Source organism: Ptychodera flava, chromosome 16, assembly GCF_041260155.1.
Source record: "Ptychodera flava strain L36383 chromosome 16, AS_Pfla_20210202, whole genome shotgun sequence".
Classification (NCBI taxonomy): Eukaryota; Metazoa; Hemichordata; class Enteropneusta; family Ptychoderidae; genus Ptychodera; species Ptychodera flava.
Window position 1 is genome coordinate 13,431,880 of NC_091943.1, and position 17,156 is coordinate 13,449,035.

At 39.6% G+C, this 17,156-nt stretch overlaps 1 protein-coding gene across 2 annotated transcripts in view; it reads right to left on the reverse strand.

The window, feature by feature from the left end:
* Positions 1–1,092, reverse strand: part of LOC139114057 (retinoic acid receptor RXR-alpha-B-like) — a 103,711-nt gene extending 102,619 nt beyond the window's left edge. The window contains exon 1 of one of the 2 annotated variants that reach the window (XM_070675549.1): positions 906–1,092. In XM_070675549.1, coding sequence (XP_070531650.1) covers positions 906–978 — 73 coding nt within the window. In that variant the 5' untranslated portion in view covers positions 979–1,092. The remainder of the gene's footprint in view (positions 1–905) is intronic. The other variant, XM_070675551.1, reaches the window with a different exon arrangement.
* Between the last annotated feature and the right edge of the window lie 16,064 nt (positions 1,093–17,156).

Here is a 17,156-nt window from a genome sequence, read left to right on the forward strand (position 1 = left end):
GTCATAATCTACATCGTATAATTTGAATGTTGCAGCTATGGTGTTGAGGTGCATCTAAGAAACTCGCACAGACGCAGTTCCGACGACGGTTTCCCTTTAAACAAGAGCTGTACAGTCGATTAATTATGAAAGCGGACAATAAAATCACTGGTTTCGTCAAATGGTGTAAAAACAACTAGAGCACTCAGGCCGTTTTATGTTGTCCATACAGACGTTTTGGGTGTCAACTTTGCTGGGCCACAAATGACGGATCTACCCAAGACACTGCCATGGCCAATCACATGACCAAATCAATTTCTGGGACCTCCACAGTTTCATGGCTTCTTCATCGATGTATATAGGTGTGCAGGTATTAATTGGGGAAATTGGGACCCGATACTAGTGGCGGACTAAAGAAAAACAGACTGGAAAATAAGGGCAAGATAAGATTACATACTCCTCAGGTTGAAAAAAGTGCGTCTATGCAATCTTCTGTAGGACCATAGTGGGCGGTGTAATTGCACCGATCCGGGGTGCGCGAAGCGCAACTGTTGTCTCGACAATGGTTTGACATTTCGACTCATACGTGTTACAGCGGGACATCGAGAAAGATAAAATTGTATTTACGCAGAGAAAAAAAAGACCACGGATCTCTGAAATTGCTCAGGTAATCGCAATATACGCCACTACACAAATTCTAAGAATCTTTAAAACTCACGGATGATTAGGCCCAACCAGGTGTGGTGTCGAAGTATTATTTGCTTGATATTTTGATATTTAGGTCACGGAATATGGACCTACAATGTGGTATTCCCTTATATTAGATGTTCTGTATTCCATACAGTTCATACTCTCAAAAAGAATCTCATTCAATATTTGCCCCCGACAAAACCCCACTAAACTAATGCACTGCTCATATGACCTACCTTGTCCGTGGTAGACGCAGGCGGGCAAGTCATGCCGGTACCGGCCCATATCGCCGGGGTAGTACCCGTACATTGTCGAGTGGGACCGGGGTTTGGTCGCGGGACCCGCACAGATCACAGTGTCGCTGTCTTTGGACGACGGTGGACCGCAACTACTGCGCTGGTCGTCATCCCCCTTCGCTCAGTGATATTACTGTCGACAAAGTAAGCGATACCAAAGCGTGCTACGATTATCGACTTGTTGGGCGTATAGATAAACAGGAACGATGACGATAAAAGGCGAGTGAAATGGAATATGCCGGCTATCTGCATTTACGTCAATTTTTATAATGACACGCACTCCTAGCTTCCTCCGCGACGCCAGTTTTGCATCGCATATCATCACCGCCTCTCAGATTACAGTTTCAATGATGTTTGTTTGCTAGAAAACAAATCTTTCTCTATCTCAGCTATTACAACAAACGATTCTCTTCTCATCATAAGCTTAACTCTCATGCCCGGAAGACGCGCGATTCGCGCATGCGACAGGACACGCACACACGCAATATTAGAGCCTCCGTATTCACGCGAGATGACAGGCGCCAGAAGACAATTTTTGCATATTCTCATGTGGTTCTAATAAACCACAAGAAGGGTAGTTTCCGTTAAGATAATCGCCTCTGAAAATGATCAGGGAAATGAATACGGGGAATAATTACATAAATCAATAGTGAAGTGAAAGTGGTTGCGCACCTGACGCATGCGCCCAATAATTAAGGGAGCCTTCAGTTATTATGAGGGGTGGGCCGAAGGAATTGGGGAGGGTCACATTCTACAAACTTGGCCTAGGAGGATAGTCATATTTTACAAACTTAGCCTGGGGAGGGTCACATTTTACATTGCTAAGTTCATGATTAATACAAAGTCTGGATGAGTTGTTTAAAGAAACTTCACTACAATCCTATGAGAATTTCAATTGCGGTCACTGAAATTTGCATGGTGTCAATAAATTTCATTTATAGTTTGGCTTGTAATTGTACAGAGAGCACCATTATTTTTTGTCAAGAAACTAATTACAGCCTAAAAGTCACTATCGAATAACATACCTAAAAATGCACAGATATCAACAAGTTTTGTCAAAGAAAATGTCTGATAGTTTACCCCTAGACTGCCATGAGAAGTGAATTGATATTCTTGGTAAAATTTCAATATCATATTTGTTGTTCAGATCAGCACTTTCAAACACCCTATTCTGAACAAGTACATTTGTGTCAATTGTCAAACACTTATAAAAAGCAGAGATTTAGCTACTTTAGTATTGTAAAGTAATTTTACTTAAGTATTGTAAAATAATTTTCTCATAGAATGTACAGTGAATCAACATTTTCGGTGAAATTCTAAAATCAAATTTCTTGTACACGTATGCACTTGAAACAACCCTATTCTAATAAGAAATATTTATATCAATTATCAAACGTCTATCAATGAACGAATATTGCTAGTTTTATATTTGAAAACATTGTTCTGAGTTTTCTGACTCATAGACTACTATGCATGTATAGTGAATCAACATTTTCCAAATATCAAATTTCTTGTCCATACATGCTTTGCCACTTCAAGTACATTTACATGAATTATCTAACATATAAAACGTACAGATATAGCTTGTTTTGTAGGGGGAAATTGTTAATAGTTTGCCCGATAGATTCCAATGTATTATGATTCGATATTGTTGGAAGAAGCACTAAATCGGCCACATCTTGGCTTCTAATTCTTTCGCGAAAACTGGTGCCCTTCCCCGAAAAAAATTGTGACACCCCCCCAAAAAAACCACCGGCCTTCCCCCTGTATTTTTGACCAGTCCGTCCCTTGAACATAGCAAAGTCAGCAGTTCTATCAAGGTTATACACACATTTCAAACTTTTGAGTTTGGAGGAGGGAGGGGGTCACATTTTAGAAAGGGGCATCAGGAGATTGGTCATATTTTAGAAAGGGGCTTCGGGGGGGGGTCCTATTTTACATGATGAACCACCCTCAATTTCCTCCGGCCCACCTCCTCATAACAACTGAAGCCTCCCTAAGTCACATTTAATGACCGTCTTGGTTTGTCGCTTGGGAACACGAAAGGAAATCCATCTGTAATAGGAGCAACAGTCTTTTTTCTCGCCAATTGCCACGGGCGAGTTTTAGTCTCACGGTGATGGAAAAACGCACAAGATTTTGTCCTGACGTATTCACTGATCCTCGCACGAACACCGACGTCACGGCCCGTGTTTCTTTCAAACGAAGCTACCGGTTGACATTAGAATGCCAAGTGATGGAAACACCGAAAACGAGGCGATTTACCTGAGATTTCGTAAAAACATTTAATTTGCACAGCCGTTGTTCATGTTGGATGACCGATTCAAAACCCCTTCCCGTGTCCTTCTTAGGGTACAAAGTCGACGGTCTTTCGTGAGCTTTATTCATGAATTTGTCAGCTACGAAAAGTAGTTTGTGTTGTTTAACTTCTTGAAACATACTGAAATACAGGTCAATTGTGCACGTACCTCAAATCTGCTTGCAGTCAGACAAAATTAAAATATTCAGTGAAACATTCACGGTCTGTACCAAAAGATCAAGTTCATTTACAACTCTGCATGGCTTAATATAAACTGTTACACAAAGTTTGGACCTCATGCAATTGTTTTGTAATGAAATCTTAATTGGCGATGCTTTGCATAGAGATTCGAAAATCAGCTTTCCCTTGCATTTGATGTTTATTTGTGTCACAGGAAAGCGGAACAGGAAAAATCTATTTTGTCCAGAGTTCACAAACAACGTTTTCATTCAGCAAAGGGGTAATTTTTGACACTTTGGCAGTTATGTATCGTCGTCGGTTTGTACACAGAGTGACTTTATGTAAGTATTCCACGTTTCCTTGATAGCACATAAAAGGTTCGACTTTGTCCCATTAAGGTAATATGCGCCTCGAAAATAAAAAAAAATAAAATTCATGCTCAATATTTCTCTTGCAATATGAGAACAAGGGGTGAAATTTTGGCACCGGAAGAACAAATTATCTATAATTTACGGGTATTTAAAATTGAAAATGACTGTTATCCCAATGTTAAGTCTTGGGGAAGGAATTAAATTTTCGATTTTCACACAAAGACAAGGAGGGGAAAACTTCACATTTACTCCACAAGCGTCAAATGAATCCATGCAAGTAGCAAACATGGGAAGTATTGCGAAAATTGAGAATCTAAATACCCGTCGTGCATTCTAATATAAACATTTTTACTTCGAACAGGTCCGTTATGTTTTGTTTGTTTTAAATTGAGACTTTCGACAAAATCTCTACTGAACATGGCTAGCATTAGAACCAGCCGACAGACAGTCTGCCGTAAATTTCGTCAATCTTTTCATTATTGTTATTCTCGAAAAAAAGAAAATTTTTCCAATCCTTCTTCCCTAATCTATTCAAAATAGTATCAGCCTTACCACTGCAATCAATGGTGTACGTATGCCATACTATTGTTTGCAAATAAATTCGTGACTCGGTAAATTCAGTTGTCAACAATTATACATTACACGCATGCGGTCTGTTTTGTTAATTTGAACACAATATAGTATTTCGTTGATTTTCGCGGTGGTGGGGGGGGGGGGCAGACCAGAAAAAAAAATTAAACTCTAAAAATAATTTGCGGAAATATACAGTCATCAACAGTTACAACAATTGGTGATTTAAGGATGAGGACTACAAATGACCATCGTAAATTCTTACTCTTAGCCGTAGACAGGAGCAGTGGTAATGCATAAGATAATGAGAGTGTCGAATAAACTCCCGCTGGACTTAATTTCGAGATGTGTTTTTTGTCGGGGTACTCGCCTTTGCATCGACACAACAACATGTTTTTCAGTTGCAAATTGCATAAAGGTCTGGATATCCGATCACGGCACGCGACCTGCGAGTGCCATAGCTTACTGTCCACGGTATGCAAGCGGGGCCGAAGCTATGTCACATCGTCTTCTAGTCAGTTTTTTTTGCATATTTCAGACAAATATATGACATGGCTTATTGAAATGTTAAAAAAATTGCAGATAATGCTAAAAGACACGTAAAATGCGCATTGAAACTGAAGGTCTTACACCATGTTCGAGAAAGGGGTCACCGTGCAGATTTTGGACTCGGAGAATCACATTCCATAAAAACATACAGAAAATTCAAAATTCAAAATGGCCGTATACTTACCGTGTGCTAACTCTAGTGGGAAATTACGACATTTTCGAGTGACAGCGAAAACTTCGGGATTTTTTTATACGGAATTTAAGATAAGTTCATACAAGAGGGAGATCAGAAAAGTACTTGAAAATTTGAGTGTCCCAAACCGCCCCCGAGACACGTTCATAACTTTGCCAGTACAGCCTAACCACGGCCCCTCCACAAGTTAAAGCCCTATTATCTTATATTTTGACATGCTGGACAGTAGTGGTGTTCAGTTTGTAAAATACATGTGCAGTTTCTCATCTTAACCGGGTATTTAAACTTGTCGACACAGTCTGTGTGTACTATTAGGCTGCATTCACAAACACCTCTGGATGGGAGGGGCGGGTGAATCCAAAAAGTTCTCAGATTTTTTCATATGTCCCCGTTACAAACTCAAAATGTGTTTAAATACCTCTTCTGACTCGCTATAATTTTGAAATCCCCATCTAAGGGACTCTACAGAAACTACAGGGGGAGACCAGTGGTTTTTGGGATGGGTCGAAATTTTTCGCGCAAGCATTGTTGAAGGATCATGAAATAAATGAACAAATAAATAAATAAATAAATAAATAAATAAATAAATAAATAAAGCTAGCGCTTTAGTTTTCAAAGTGCATTCTAAGAGTCTCTACCACTATCATACACTCATGCGCCCTAAACGATTAACCCCAGCACAGCACGGTGTACGTACGTTACTCAACCCTTGTTTTCTCCCAACAATGGTTTACGACTCGAGCAATGACTACAACACTTTTGTGTTCTGTTTTTTTAGATAACGCGGAGTCGATTTCCCTTCACTGAATTGAAATTGTCAGAGTTACATTTCCAGTCAATTAATGCAGTATATATTAGTCTGAAGACCGCATCTAAGAAAAGAAATAACAATGTTCACGATTAATACAAATTGAAAATCAAGTACATGCAAAACACCATTTAAAGTATTCCACACGATGATTTGACATAGTGCAATGGAATCTGGTGTGATGAAATGGGGCGCCAGAAGATCGCGCAGAATGTGCAAAATAATGACTAGAGGTGCGTCATTCCTTTCCGAACTTTTTTATGTGCCTTATATGCTCGGAAGCGTTTTCCCCAAATCTTACAAACCCAAGGACATCAAACGTCCCACCCTATGAAGATCTGTTGCGATCGTGCACTGTTGGTAGGCGACTCTAGAGAACTAAAACTCAAACTATGAGCGCCCTCATTCAGCACTCTCTCAAGAGGCAACAACTGAGAATAACCAGATAACGAGAAAGCGAAATGATCATGGACAGTTTGATATGAATCCTACGATTTTCTGTAACTCGATCGATCACTTTTTAAAACTTTTTCCTGTGAATAGAGTAGTACTCAATACAGTCATACCCGTCAATGAGAACATGATCCAATGAATACCAGTGTATCGTGTACGAAGCGTTTTATATGTACTTTGTTTGGCGCTTTCCTATCTCTGTCCACAGGGCCTCATAAGTGCCTATTTAAGTCAATATTACAGCGTTTTTCTTTCTTTTTCAATCATTGAATGTTACAAATAATCCAGCTGAAGAGCACAACACTTGTGTAGCTGTCTTTTGTGTAGCGTGTATTGGCATGTATAGTGCGTCCTCGTAAATGTGACCTTTAGTTCCGTGACCTCTAGGCCCGGCTCTAGCCATGCCTACTTCCTGCCCTGCCCTCGCTATGCTTACTGTACTAATTTATAGTACAGTAAACACAGCGACGTCTGTACACGTGGCCAGAAGGCATGGCCAGAGGAATTGGCTAGAGGTCACGGAACTAAAGGTCGTATTTACATATGATTACATTCCCATTGAGGGCGCACTATACATGCCAATACAAGCTACACAAAAGACAGCTACACAAATGTTGTGCTCTTCAGCTTTATTTGTAACATTGAAAAAGAAAGAAAAACGCTGTAATATTGACTTAAATAGGCACTTATGAGCCCCTGTGCTCTGTCCACAGTCACTCGTGAGCTATTCAGCTCAGGGACTATTCGCCCCATAGACGTGTGTACATAAGCGAGTTTTTCTCAAGCATATGTACACACGTCTATGGGGCGCATAGTCCAAGAGCGGAATAGATCACAGGGGACTGTGCTCTGTCTTGGCGTTTATGATAGCTTACGGAGACGTATCATTCATACTGATTCATAGTCTGTACATGTAACGCACACATGCAGCATAGTACACTGGTAACCTCGCAAGTTGGGCATGGTCAATTGCGCATGGGCAAGACGTGAGTCGCACGCAACCCTTGCACAAATCATTTTATGAAAGTGTTAAACTTTATACACGTTCGCACTGCAATGTTAGTCACTTGACTGTTTGATCCTGTGCAGGGACCGGAGTATTGGGATGGATGGACTTACCTTGCGCAATTGGTACAGGTGTCCCTGAACAGTTCGAAGCACAGTGCAGAAAAACTCTTAGATTGCATAGTTTTTTCCGTTAAATCAGAGGTCAAAATGTCCAAATACTGTGGTCACACTCTACCTTTTCTTAAGATCGATTGGTCAATATTGCAATGTCGGTAAAACGAGTGGTCTTCAACATCGTACAGCTATTTTCCCAGTCAAAGTGTATATAGGGACAAAAGAGAGGAGCCAAAACTGTGATAAATATGTAAAAAGTAAAGTATACCCTACTTGTGGCAGTGCGCCCCCACCTCTTGGAATCCGCCCACAACGACCATGAAAAACATTAGACACGGTTTGCAAGAACTGGATTGACCATTCTTCTAATCAAAATTGAGCAGGGTAATTTCGATTTCATCAAAATCAAAAGTAAGATATTTCGGCATTATTCAAGGGATGAACGGTCGATTGTCCGTCTGGTTCTTGTCGTCTACAGGGAAAAAAGCAATAGAGTTCTGGCGCACTGAAGTGTTGTTCAGGGCAGTTGTCAACAGATGGTTTAGGCGTTCCGAGGACTTTGGTATAGTTTCTTCGTGGACAAGGACGATGCCTGTGAAGACCATAGAACCATCTTCCTTTCGAAACCTGGCAATAATTTACAGGATTGATCAATGCAGAAAAAATTCATGATCCTTTTAAGGGTCGTCCATCATAAACACTGACGCACTAGAAACGTAATTCTTTAGTTTGATGTCAACCCCCGTCAACATCAAAACGAAATTCCTCAATTGGTTTAAGGAAAACAGAGTTTTTTATTAAGAAATGGGAACTTGAACACCAACCTGTCTTTAACACACGTTGTGCAAAATCTACACATGGAAATAGATAAACTTTATACGTTTAACCTTCTTCAGGATATCAAAAAGAGCCATACCCATCAGAAGATGGTCTCTGCCATACCACTTGATGAAAGCGCCAAGCTTGGCGCTTTTTCCCATGATTCAAAATACATCGCCCTAAACTGCAACTTCCGGAACTATTGTAAAAAATCGCGCGAGTTATAAATGGCGAAAATGGCTTTTCCGGAATAAGCGACCCCTAAAGCTAGCACATATGTGAAAATCAGCCTTCGTGAACTTCCCCTTTCATTTTATTCTGTTTTGATCTTTATATACCCACAGACTTGCAGCAAGTCCACCCCCAGTAAGGAATTAGCTTTCTAGTTTGTCGGCTTTTATGATCGACGGCCCCTTAAACAACATCTAAAATCTCACTACAGCAGGGACTAGAATCGTCTGCACACTTTTCCTGTGGATTACTGAAGACTGACGCAAGAGGGCGACAAAGTAATGCACATTTCTCTAAACTTCAGAGCGCTGAACGGACACGAAGCGTCAACCAGCAGGCATCTTCTTTTTAACCATAAACGTAAAGCGCTAGTTTCGATCACCTGTCGCACCAGTACTGTGATGTCTGATGTAGCGAAATCAAATTAACTGAAAAAAACCCACAATTCCCCTGTTTATCCTCTGCTTTTAACAAGTGTTTTTATCTCCCGCTGGTCGGTTAGTATTTACATTTTATTCCAAATCCTCACAAGGAAATGCTTCTTATTCCTTCTCCCCACTAACGAACCATTGCCCTCTCCCAAAAGCAAAAATCACGGCCATCTCTTTGTGGCTACAAGCTGTCCCGCACCCCCCTGCAAGTTCCCGAGAAAACCAGAGGCGGCGAGCGAATATGTTTTTATTATTTTACGAGCAAGCAAAATCTCCACGCTAGTTACCTTTTTACCCATGACTTGGAGTCTAATTCTATAAAGTGTCCACAATAATAAAGGCATATACCTGGCGCTGTTGACAGAACAAGTTCTGCTCCCAGAAGAAAAAAAACCAAAACAAACTGTAAACATATGCGCAACAAAAATGTCCCAAAAAGTTGTAATACGGAAGTATACCTTTGTTACAACATCGAAAAATAATTCCAAATTAGCTAGAGTAGAAGCGGTAATTGGGAGGAATAATTTCGTTATTCTTTCTGGTCTACCAACAAGTTTTTGCATGAAGACGGATGAAATACTATCTTTGCTCCCATCAACCCCATATCGGAGCAATCCAAATCAGGTATGTTAACATGAGACGTGATATTACGAAAATATGCGCAATACCAGAATTTACATGGAGTCCAGATAGGCGATTCAAATCCTGAATCTCGGGCCATGAAAAAAGTGCGTAAAAGACAGAGACGAGATTGCAAGCGTAGTATTAGGCACTGTGAGCTCGTGACTGAAGTCCCAGTCATCAAATCTTTCATTGCACTTCTCTTTGATGAGGTCAAACTATGCCATAATTGAAAACAATAGCATTGTTACTTGGCCTCCCTCCATTGAAAGGAGTTGACGACGCTGTACTAGGTGATCACAGAGCCTCTACGAGAAGTCATGGCCCATAAAACGTTATTCGGCGTTTTCTGTTGCCTAACAGTACATGATAGGTTGCTGAAAGAAAAACGGAAAGATATCGGACCCATAGATTACAAACGTGAGTCTTCAAAGTCAATGTCAAGAATAAGAGTTACTCGGGTTCTAACGATATCAAAGGACATAACCAGTAGAGCGAAGATTGACATCAGGTCTAATTGAATCGCCAATTAGATACTGAGAGGGGTGATCGAAACGGACAGATAGTTTGTGTGAAAATGGTTAAAAATTAATACTTGTGACAAATATTGTTTTGATCTATGATTGCCTGCAGTAGCGTATTTTTCGCAAACAATTCTTTAAACTGAGATTGACATATATTATATTGTCTGTCTATTGTCTTAGGTATGGCCAGCCCGTTGCGGGTATGGCCAGCCCGTTGCGTGTCGGTCCGTGTGTGCCTACGTACGAATGTACCTTACGCATGTCTGTCTGTCTGTCTGTCTGTCTGTCTGTCTGTCTGTCTGTCTGTCTGTCTGTCTGTCTGTCTGTCTGTCTGTCTGTATGTATGTATGTATGTATGTATGTATGTATGTATGTATGTATGTATGTATGTATGTATGTATGTGTGTAGGTATGTATGTATTTATGTATTCATTCATTCATTTATTCAAGTTTGATTTGATGATGGCATGTAAATTAAAGTAATCTTTACGTTATCCATGCGTGTTTAGTTGTTTTTTTCTCTTAAAGAAAATCTTGTTATGAGCTCAGCTGGTAAATATGTCCGTATCAATGTTCACCGAACAATTTTAGGTAGGGACATTTGACCTATAACCTAAGCTGGAAAAGTGGATGACAATATCAACAGCTTACATATTACGGATTAACCCATTGTATTTTATAAATCAGTGAGCAGAATACGAGAAAGACGGGAGTTAAACGGGTTTGACAAGAAAACACCGCTATAGAGTTCTTGATTGTGTTACTAAAGACTCCGTTGAATATAAGCAGATTCTTTTGTTCAAACCGGGTACTTTCAGCCTGGAATCTGTTAATCGTGAGAGACATCCTAAAAAAGGATTCAGCGGTCAGGTCGGAGGAATCAGGCAATGGTAAGAAAACACAAGGTTGTACACGGGGGGATATTGATCTCGTCAAAACGACCTAAAAACTTTCCTTCGGGGGTAATTTAACTGCAACAGTTTTCTTTATCTTGCAGAGGACTTCCGCCGCGATCATTTTCTCACATTTACCCCTAGACAGCTACTTGTCCGAGATTTGCCTCCTACTTCATGCATTCCTGGCGAAAATTTTTACTGTCGTTAAAAAATTTAATCTTTTGCTGTCTGCTTCATTTAAATAGCTGAGGGAAATATAGAATACGTAATGTTTATAAAGACAGGCTAAAATAAATAAGGATCCATGGTTTTCACTATATCCGTCGAATTGCTCTGAAATTCCATTTTGTCAATGAAACTGCAAGCCCTTTCCGTCACCATGCCACTTCTTGGGAGTTACGTCATCATCTTCAAATAACGCTATATTTTTATGAGAATCAAATTTTACTGTTCCATTTCGAATTGTCGAAACGTGCAGAAGGTTCACAAGCTGCCATTCGATAGTCTTTATTTTTTCAACCCAGAAGACAGATTTATTAAAATAAAAAAAGGTGCGAGTTGAAGATTATCCTCTATAGCGACAAACGCACAAGAGACATATTAGTTTCCTCTGACTAGTACATCACTAATGTTCTTTTGTCCCACCATACAAAGTTACCGAAACTCCCATGGGTGTCTGTGTGTCTTTAGTTAAATGTATTTCCCGCCTTATCCAGTAAAATATGGCCATTTGCAACCGAAAACTATGCGATCGTAACACATTCCCAGACATTTCATGAACTCTCTCGTTTCCCGTTCACACTCCCATTCTTTCATATTCAGACGTTCTAAAAGAGACTCTCCGTTATGTCGTTTTCTCCATGTCTCGACAGACCATCTCCCTTTTTATTTTGATTTTTTTACGATTTTGTGAATAATTTTATGCTACGCGTTGCGTGGGGTCAGTGGACGATAGATCAAGCGACCAGAGATTTTTAGTATTTTAGTACGAGTTGGCTTCTGTCTTTGCTGGAACCAGTCCAACGGCGAGATAAAATTTTATGTCACTCAAATGGTGAGCTCAACGACAATGAAAGCCCACAGTTAGGATGACATAGCTGTCACAGTATGGCATGTATTAGAGTCTCGTTGCAATGACACCTGTCAAACTTTTCCCGCCCAGACTATTGTTTTAAACTGTTAAAGCATACTTAGCGGGGCATCGACAATTGTGTATAGGCTCCGCATGGGAATGAGAATAACGCGAAATGTAAAGTGAAATGTCCTGAAAAGAAATTCGTCTCAGGCTGAATATTTCTATGAGAGAAGCATCGTAGTTTTCTATCGTCATGGAAACTGAACGAATGGTGGATTTATTTGCATTTTATACTCATTAATGCTGCATTTTTGATATACTTTTGACGATGGTTTGACAATGATAATCTGCTATCGGACATTTCAAAGAATGGCCAAAGACCATTAGTCCACCTATTGTGGACCAGTGGATTTTTGTTAAATAAATAAATAAATAAATAAGTAGATAAATAGATAAATAAATAAATAAATGAATCAATCAATCCATATATTTTACCATGAATCACGAGCACAGCTTAATATTCCTAACAGCAATGCGGCTATTGTGGACCAGTGGATTTTACTTAAATAAATAAATAAATAAATAAATAAATAAATAAATAAATAAATAAATAAATAAATAAATAACTTTTAGCGTGGATCGCGAGCACAGTTGAAAATTTCCAACAGCTATGTGGCATTTTATATTCTGAATGTTTTGTAAATATCTTAAGATTCATTCGTGAAAATCACAATGGTGATAATTATTGCTGACGATGATGATAATGTTGATGATGATAATGATCATTATCATAGTTGTTGAGGTAATGGTGGAGGTGATGATGGCCATGATAATGATCGTGATTAGAACAACAACAACAACAACAACAACAACAACAACAACAACAACAACAACGACGACGACGACAGCAATAATACTGTTCCAATCAGAATGTTTCTTCCTTTATCCTATCATGTACTGGCACAGGTTGGCGTCCACATGTATACTTCAGGTCAAAACCAAACTTCAAGTTAAATTGTGGATATATTTGTCTTTTCCTAACTCTGAACACCAGAGCAGACGATTCCCAGCATGTGGTTTTCGCCGCAGCAGTTGATGAGTATACTCTGCATAGTTTTCTAGCGAGACAACTCTTGCTTCTGAGTCTGAATTTTTTTACGTCTTTGTTTTTGAAAGCTCATTAATGTGATAAAGTGCTACTGTTGGTTTTGCCAAAACAAAACGGCTGGATTTCTTCTTCCTAATCCATAACGAAAAATGAGCAAACAAAAACATAACAAATTGACATAAATATTATGACATATGCCTAAAACGGAAAAGATGGACTTGTATTTGTTGAACGGTCCGGTATGGAAACACTTTTTGGTTTAATTTTTGTTTTTTGTTTTGTTTGTTTGTTTGTTTTTAATATTTACATTATCATCCTACTATATAATCGACTCATGTCACAACTTCGCCGTGTAAAACTATGTCCTTCTTAACACAGTGAAGTATAAATAAAGAAATATACTTCACGTGGATATGTACATATATTTCGTAATAAAATCAAATTGAAAGTTGTAGCACAACTGAATATTAAACTAAGCTTTGTGGAAAAAAGCGTGGGTTGATGGTTATCAAAAGAGATGTTGGCATATTTTAAGGAGAAGCAATTATGTGTTTACTGATTCATTGATGGACCATGATGGAGCTCTCAGTCCAAAATGCGATATATACATCACTGGATGTGAGAAAAACGAAAATTATTTTCATTGGTGTAGGTTTTTGTCGACATTCAGTGAAAGTGAGCCATCGAGGGTAATATCGCAATGGAAGAGCTGAATAGATTCATGTGGCAAGTAAATGGTCAGTTCTTCACTAGCTCTTCCCCGTGAGAAGCCGTAAAAACTTGGAAACATGTCCGAGACAAGACCCTGCACGCATCGTTGCAACCGCAATGGCCCATGGGAAGTTAAGTGCAAAATAATGACGGCGGGGAGAAGGGGATAGCTGTTAACATAGACGACCAGAATGGATTTTTCAATAAAATATCGATGACTGCCATTCGGTGGCGAATTAATCTAATGACAGGAGACATCGTAAAAAGTGATGAAATCCAAAAGGTCTGGCCACGATTACAGTCTCCAAATTCACGGGGCCCTTTATCTCGTTTAAAACGGGTAAAATATCAAAGAAGAAAATATTTCAATTAATATTTTTCACAGATTGACTTCGTTGATTTTGTACCTAAATTATGCGATTTTGTCCGCTATTTTATACGAAAGCAGGTTTTAACAAGAGTGGCACATGAATGACGTAAGCAGATTGAAACAAATGCAAAACATGCCATGCAAAACAAAACAACCCAAGACGGAGAACTTGTGGCAAGTTGACAAGAACCGACTTTGCTTGACAATGTGCTATCATACATTTTCTCCGATGAACTTTTGTGTTGGAATTTTTTTTTCTATTTAGGTGTCGAAACATTTTATTGATACTATAGAACGAAACTATCGAGAAAATCAAATTTGGGAGAGTTGGCATGAAAAGGTTCGTTCATCACAAATTTTGCTGTCGGCTGTGAAATCTGACAAAGTCAAAACTGACGGGAAAAATGTTAGGAACGTGCTAAATATTACAGCGGCGTTCTTGAAATAAGTCATTTTGGCATTTTAACAAGGTGTACTTGTTAAAGAAGGCCATATGCCAACGACGGCTTGCCATATTTTTGGTTGCCTAAGTGTGCCGGTTAGGCTCGGACAAAAGACCCTGATTAGCATGATTTGTAACTTGAGCTGAAAAGTGCCCCTCCTCCCTATGAAAAAGATGCCCGTCCCGAACAAAGGGCTTTTTACCTAAATTTGCAAACAGGCGATCAACTGGGGCTTTGATGGGTTGCGTCACTTTCATTATCAATGCACTGAGTAGGGTATAAATTAGATTAGGGCATGCTTGGGATTCACTGTGAACATTCAGTCACAAACGGTAGGCTCAAGATAGCCACTACGCTGACAGGTCCCTCCGATACAAGACGGCTTCGATGTTTTCGACTTCAATGGTGAACGGCTTTGGGGTGACTCGGGGAAAAACTGATAAAAACTTCGACTGGGACGAAGACACACAGATCGTCGCTGAAGGTAAGTGACCGGTCGGGCACCGAACCATTCAGTATTTTTTTTGCACGAGGTCACAAAGCCGCAGTCACTGGTCACAGAACGATTGCACTGCGAAAAGCAACGATGTACCGGCCGTTCTCTTTCGGTACGCGAGGTATACTAACCGTTTTGGATAAATTAGGACTGCGGACTTGGCCGATTGAGCACCGTATTAGGACGTCTGGCACCCTATTGAAAACATGACGACCAGAGTAGTGTTGTTAAAGAATTGAAATTCCATGTAACCAAACGTGTATCCAGGACGAATTGTTTAACTTCTAATTTGCAAGTCCCTACACAAGAGCTACAACCGTGAATCATAAAAACTGACAATCAGCAACAGTTGGGACCTTGATAAACGTATGCACGCTATAAATAACACCTAATGACTAGTTTCGTTCAAAACACCCAACAAATTATGATAGCTTAGCGATTTCAAGTTTTTAATTCGACTGTCAAAGTTCAGGGATGGGTTCAGTTGAAACCCTCACCTCTCAATCATATAACTATACGCCCTCTTTAGTGTACTTCGTGGGAAAATCAGAGAAAATGCAAAAACAAGTTTCATTGTTATGCATGGGTCACTCGCATGAAAGGGATTCTAACCAAGTACATTAACCAGCAACGCAGGAGACAATGTACTCCCCACCGCAATCTTTAGGAATTCGCATTTCGAATGCGCTAATTACCAACAAATCTAACCGAAGAGTGTGATTTGTTTTTACTCGGTTCCGGGGCGAAATGGGCCTTGTACCACCTGGTTGCTGAGGTGTACATCACGGTCACCGTTTCGCACCGGCTTCAGTAGGGACCTGCCACCAGAAAACTATCTGTACAAGCGGATCCGCATGTCGCCATATTGTCTCCCGTTTTGGAATTAATCCAACAATGTCAGGTTTAAGACCAGCGTCTGGTAGTCAGTCCCAACGTTGTTTCGTCACTTTATTTGCGTTAACAAACTATTTGACCAATTGGGGAAGAAATTCACAAATTTGATCACAATGCGAAATGATATTTATGACTACGTTCGTTCTCTGTAAGAATGCGATGTCAAGTTATTCAGTTAAAACATTTGATTGTTAATCACATTGATAAATTTTGTCTACCATTCTTGTCTTGAAATAGCGATGCAAAATCGTTTGACCTGCAAAATTGGAAGGCACAGTTTCAAGTTGTGCTGGTAAGGTTTCATTCATGGGAATTCGTTTTGAAACCAACTTATATCCAATATATTCTATGGTTCGAACGTGCGATAGTAAGTTCGGTTGGTGTTTGATAGTAAAATCTTGCGGCCCTGCATTTGTAAAAGCCTCTTCTCGTGAAGGGAATGAGCAAAAAATTAAGATGATAATTTTATCGTAGTCTTGAGAGAAAAGCATAATCGTGACAGGCCCATATGCGTTTTTATGTATACGCGGAAGTTTGCCCCGATCAGTGGCACGATATTGCTTTCACTTGTTGCACTTTTTATCATGATCAGGGTTTAAAAACTTTTTCTAAATTTCTGCTGGAAAAAATGATCATGTCCTATCATGTCAGACTCAATTGTTTTTAACGAGAATCTTGAATCGGGGGAGCTGTGGATTTTTTTTACTACTGATCGTAATGCAATGCTTTCTAAAGCCATAAAACCGGGTTGTATAAAATCTCAACATTTTTTCTTTCAATCTTAATAACTATTGACCGGGTGGTGTTTGGGAATCCAGCGAGCGATTGTCTAGATTTTGATGTATTCAACCACTGGGCTCTTGACTAGACGTTTTACGACCGCTTTTTCACTGTCTCTTTACGATGTCTCTCCTTCATCATTCATAACTTAGATGGTGGAGGGGCGATAAATGCTTCAATGAGGGCAAAACAATGGACGCACGTAATGTTCTTTGGAAAAGATTCAAAAGTATAACACTTAAAAAAA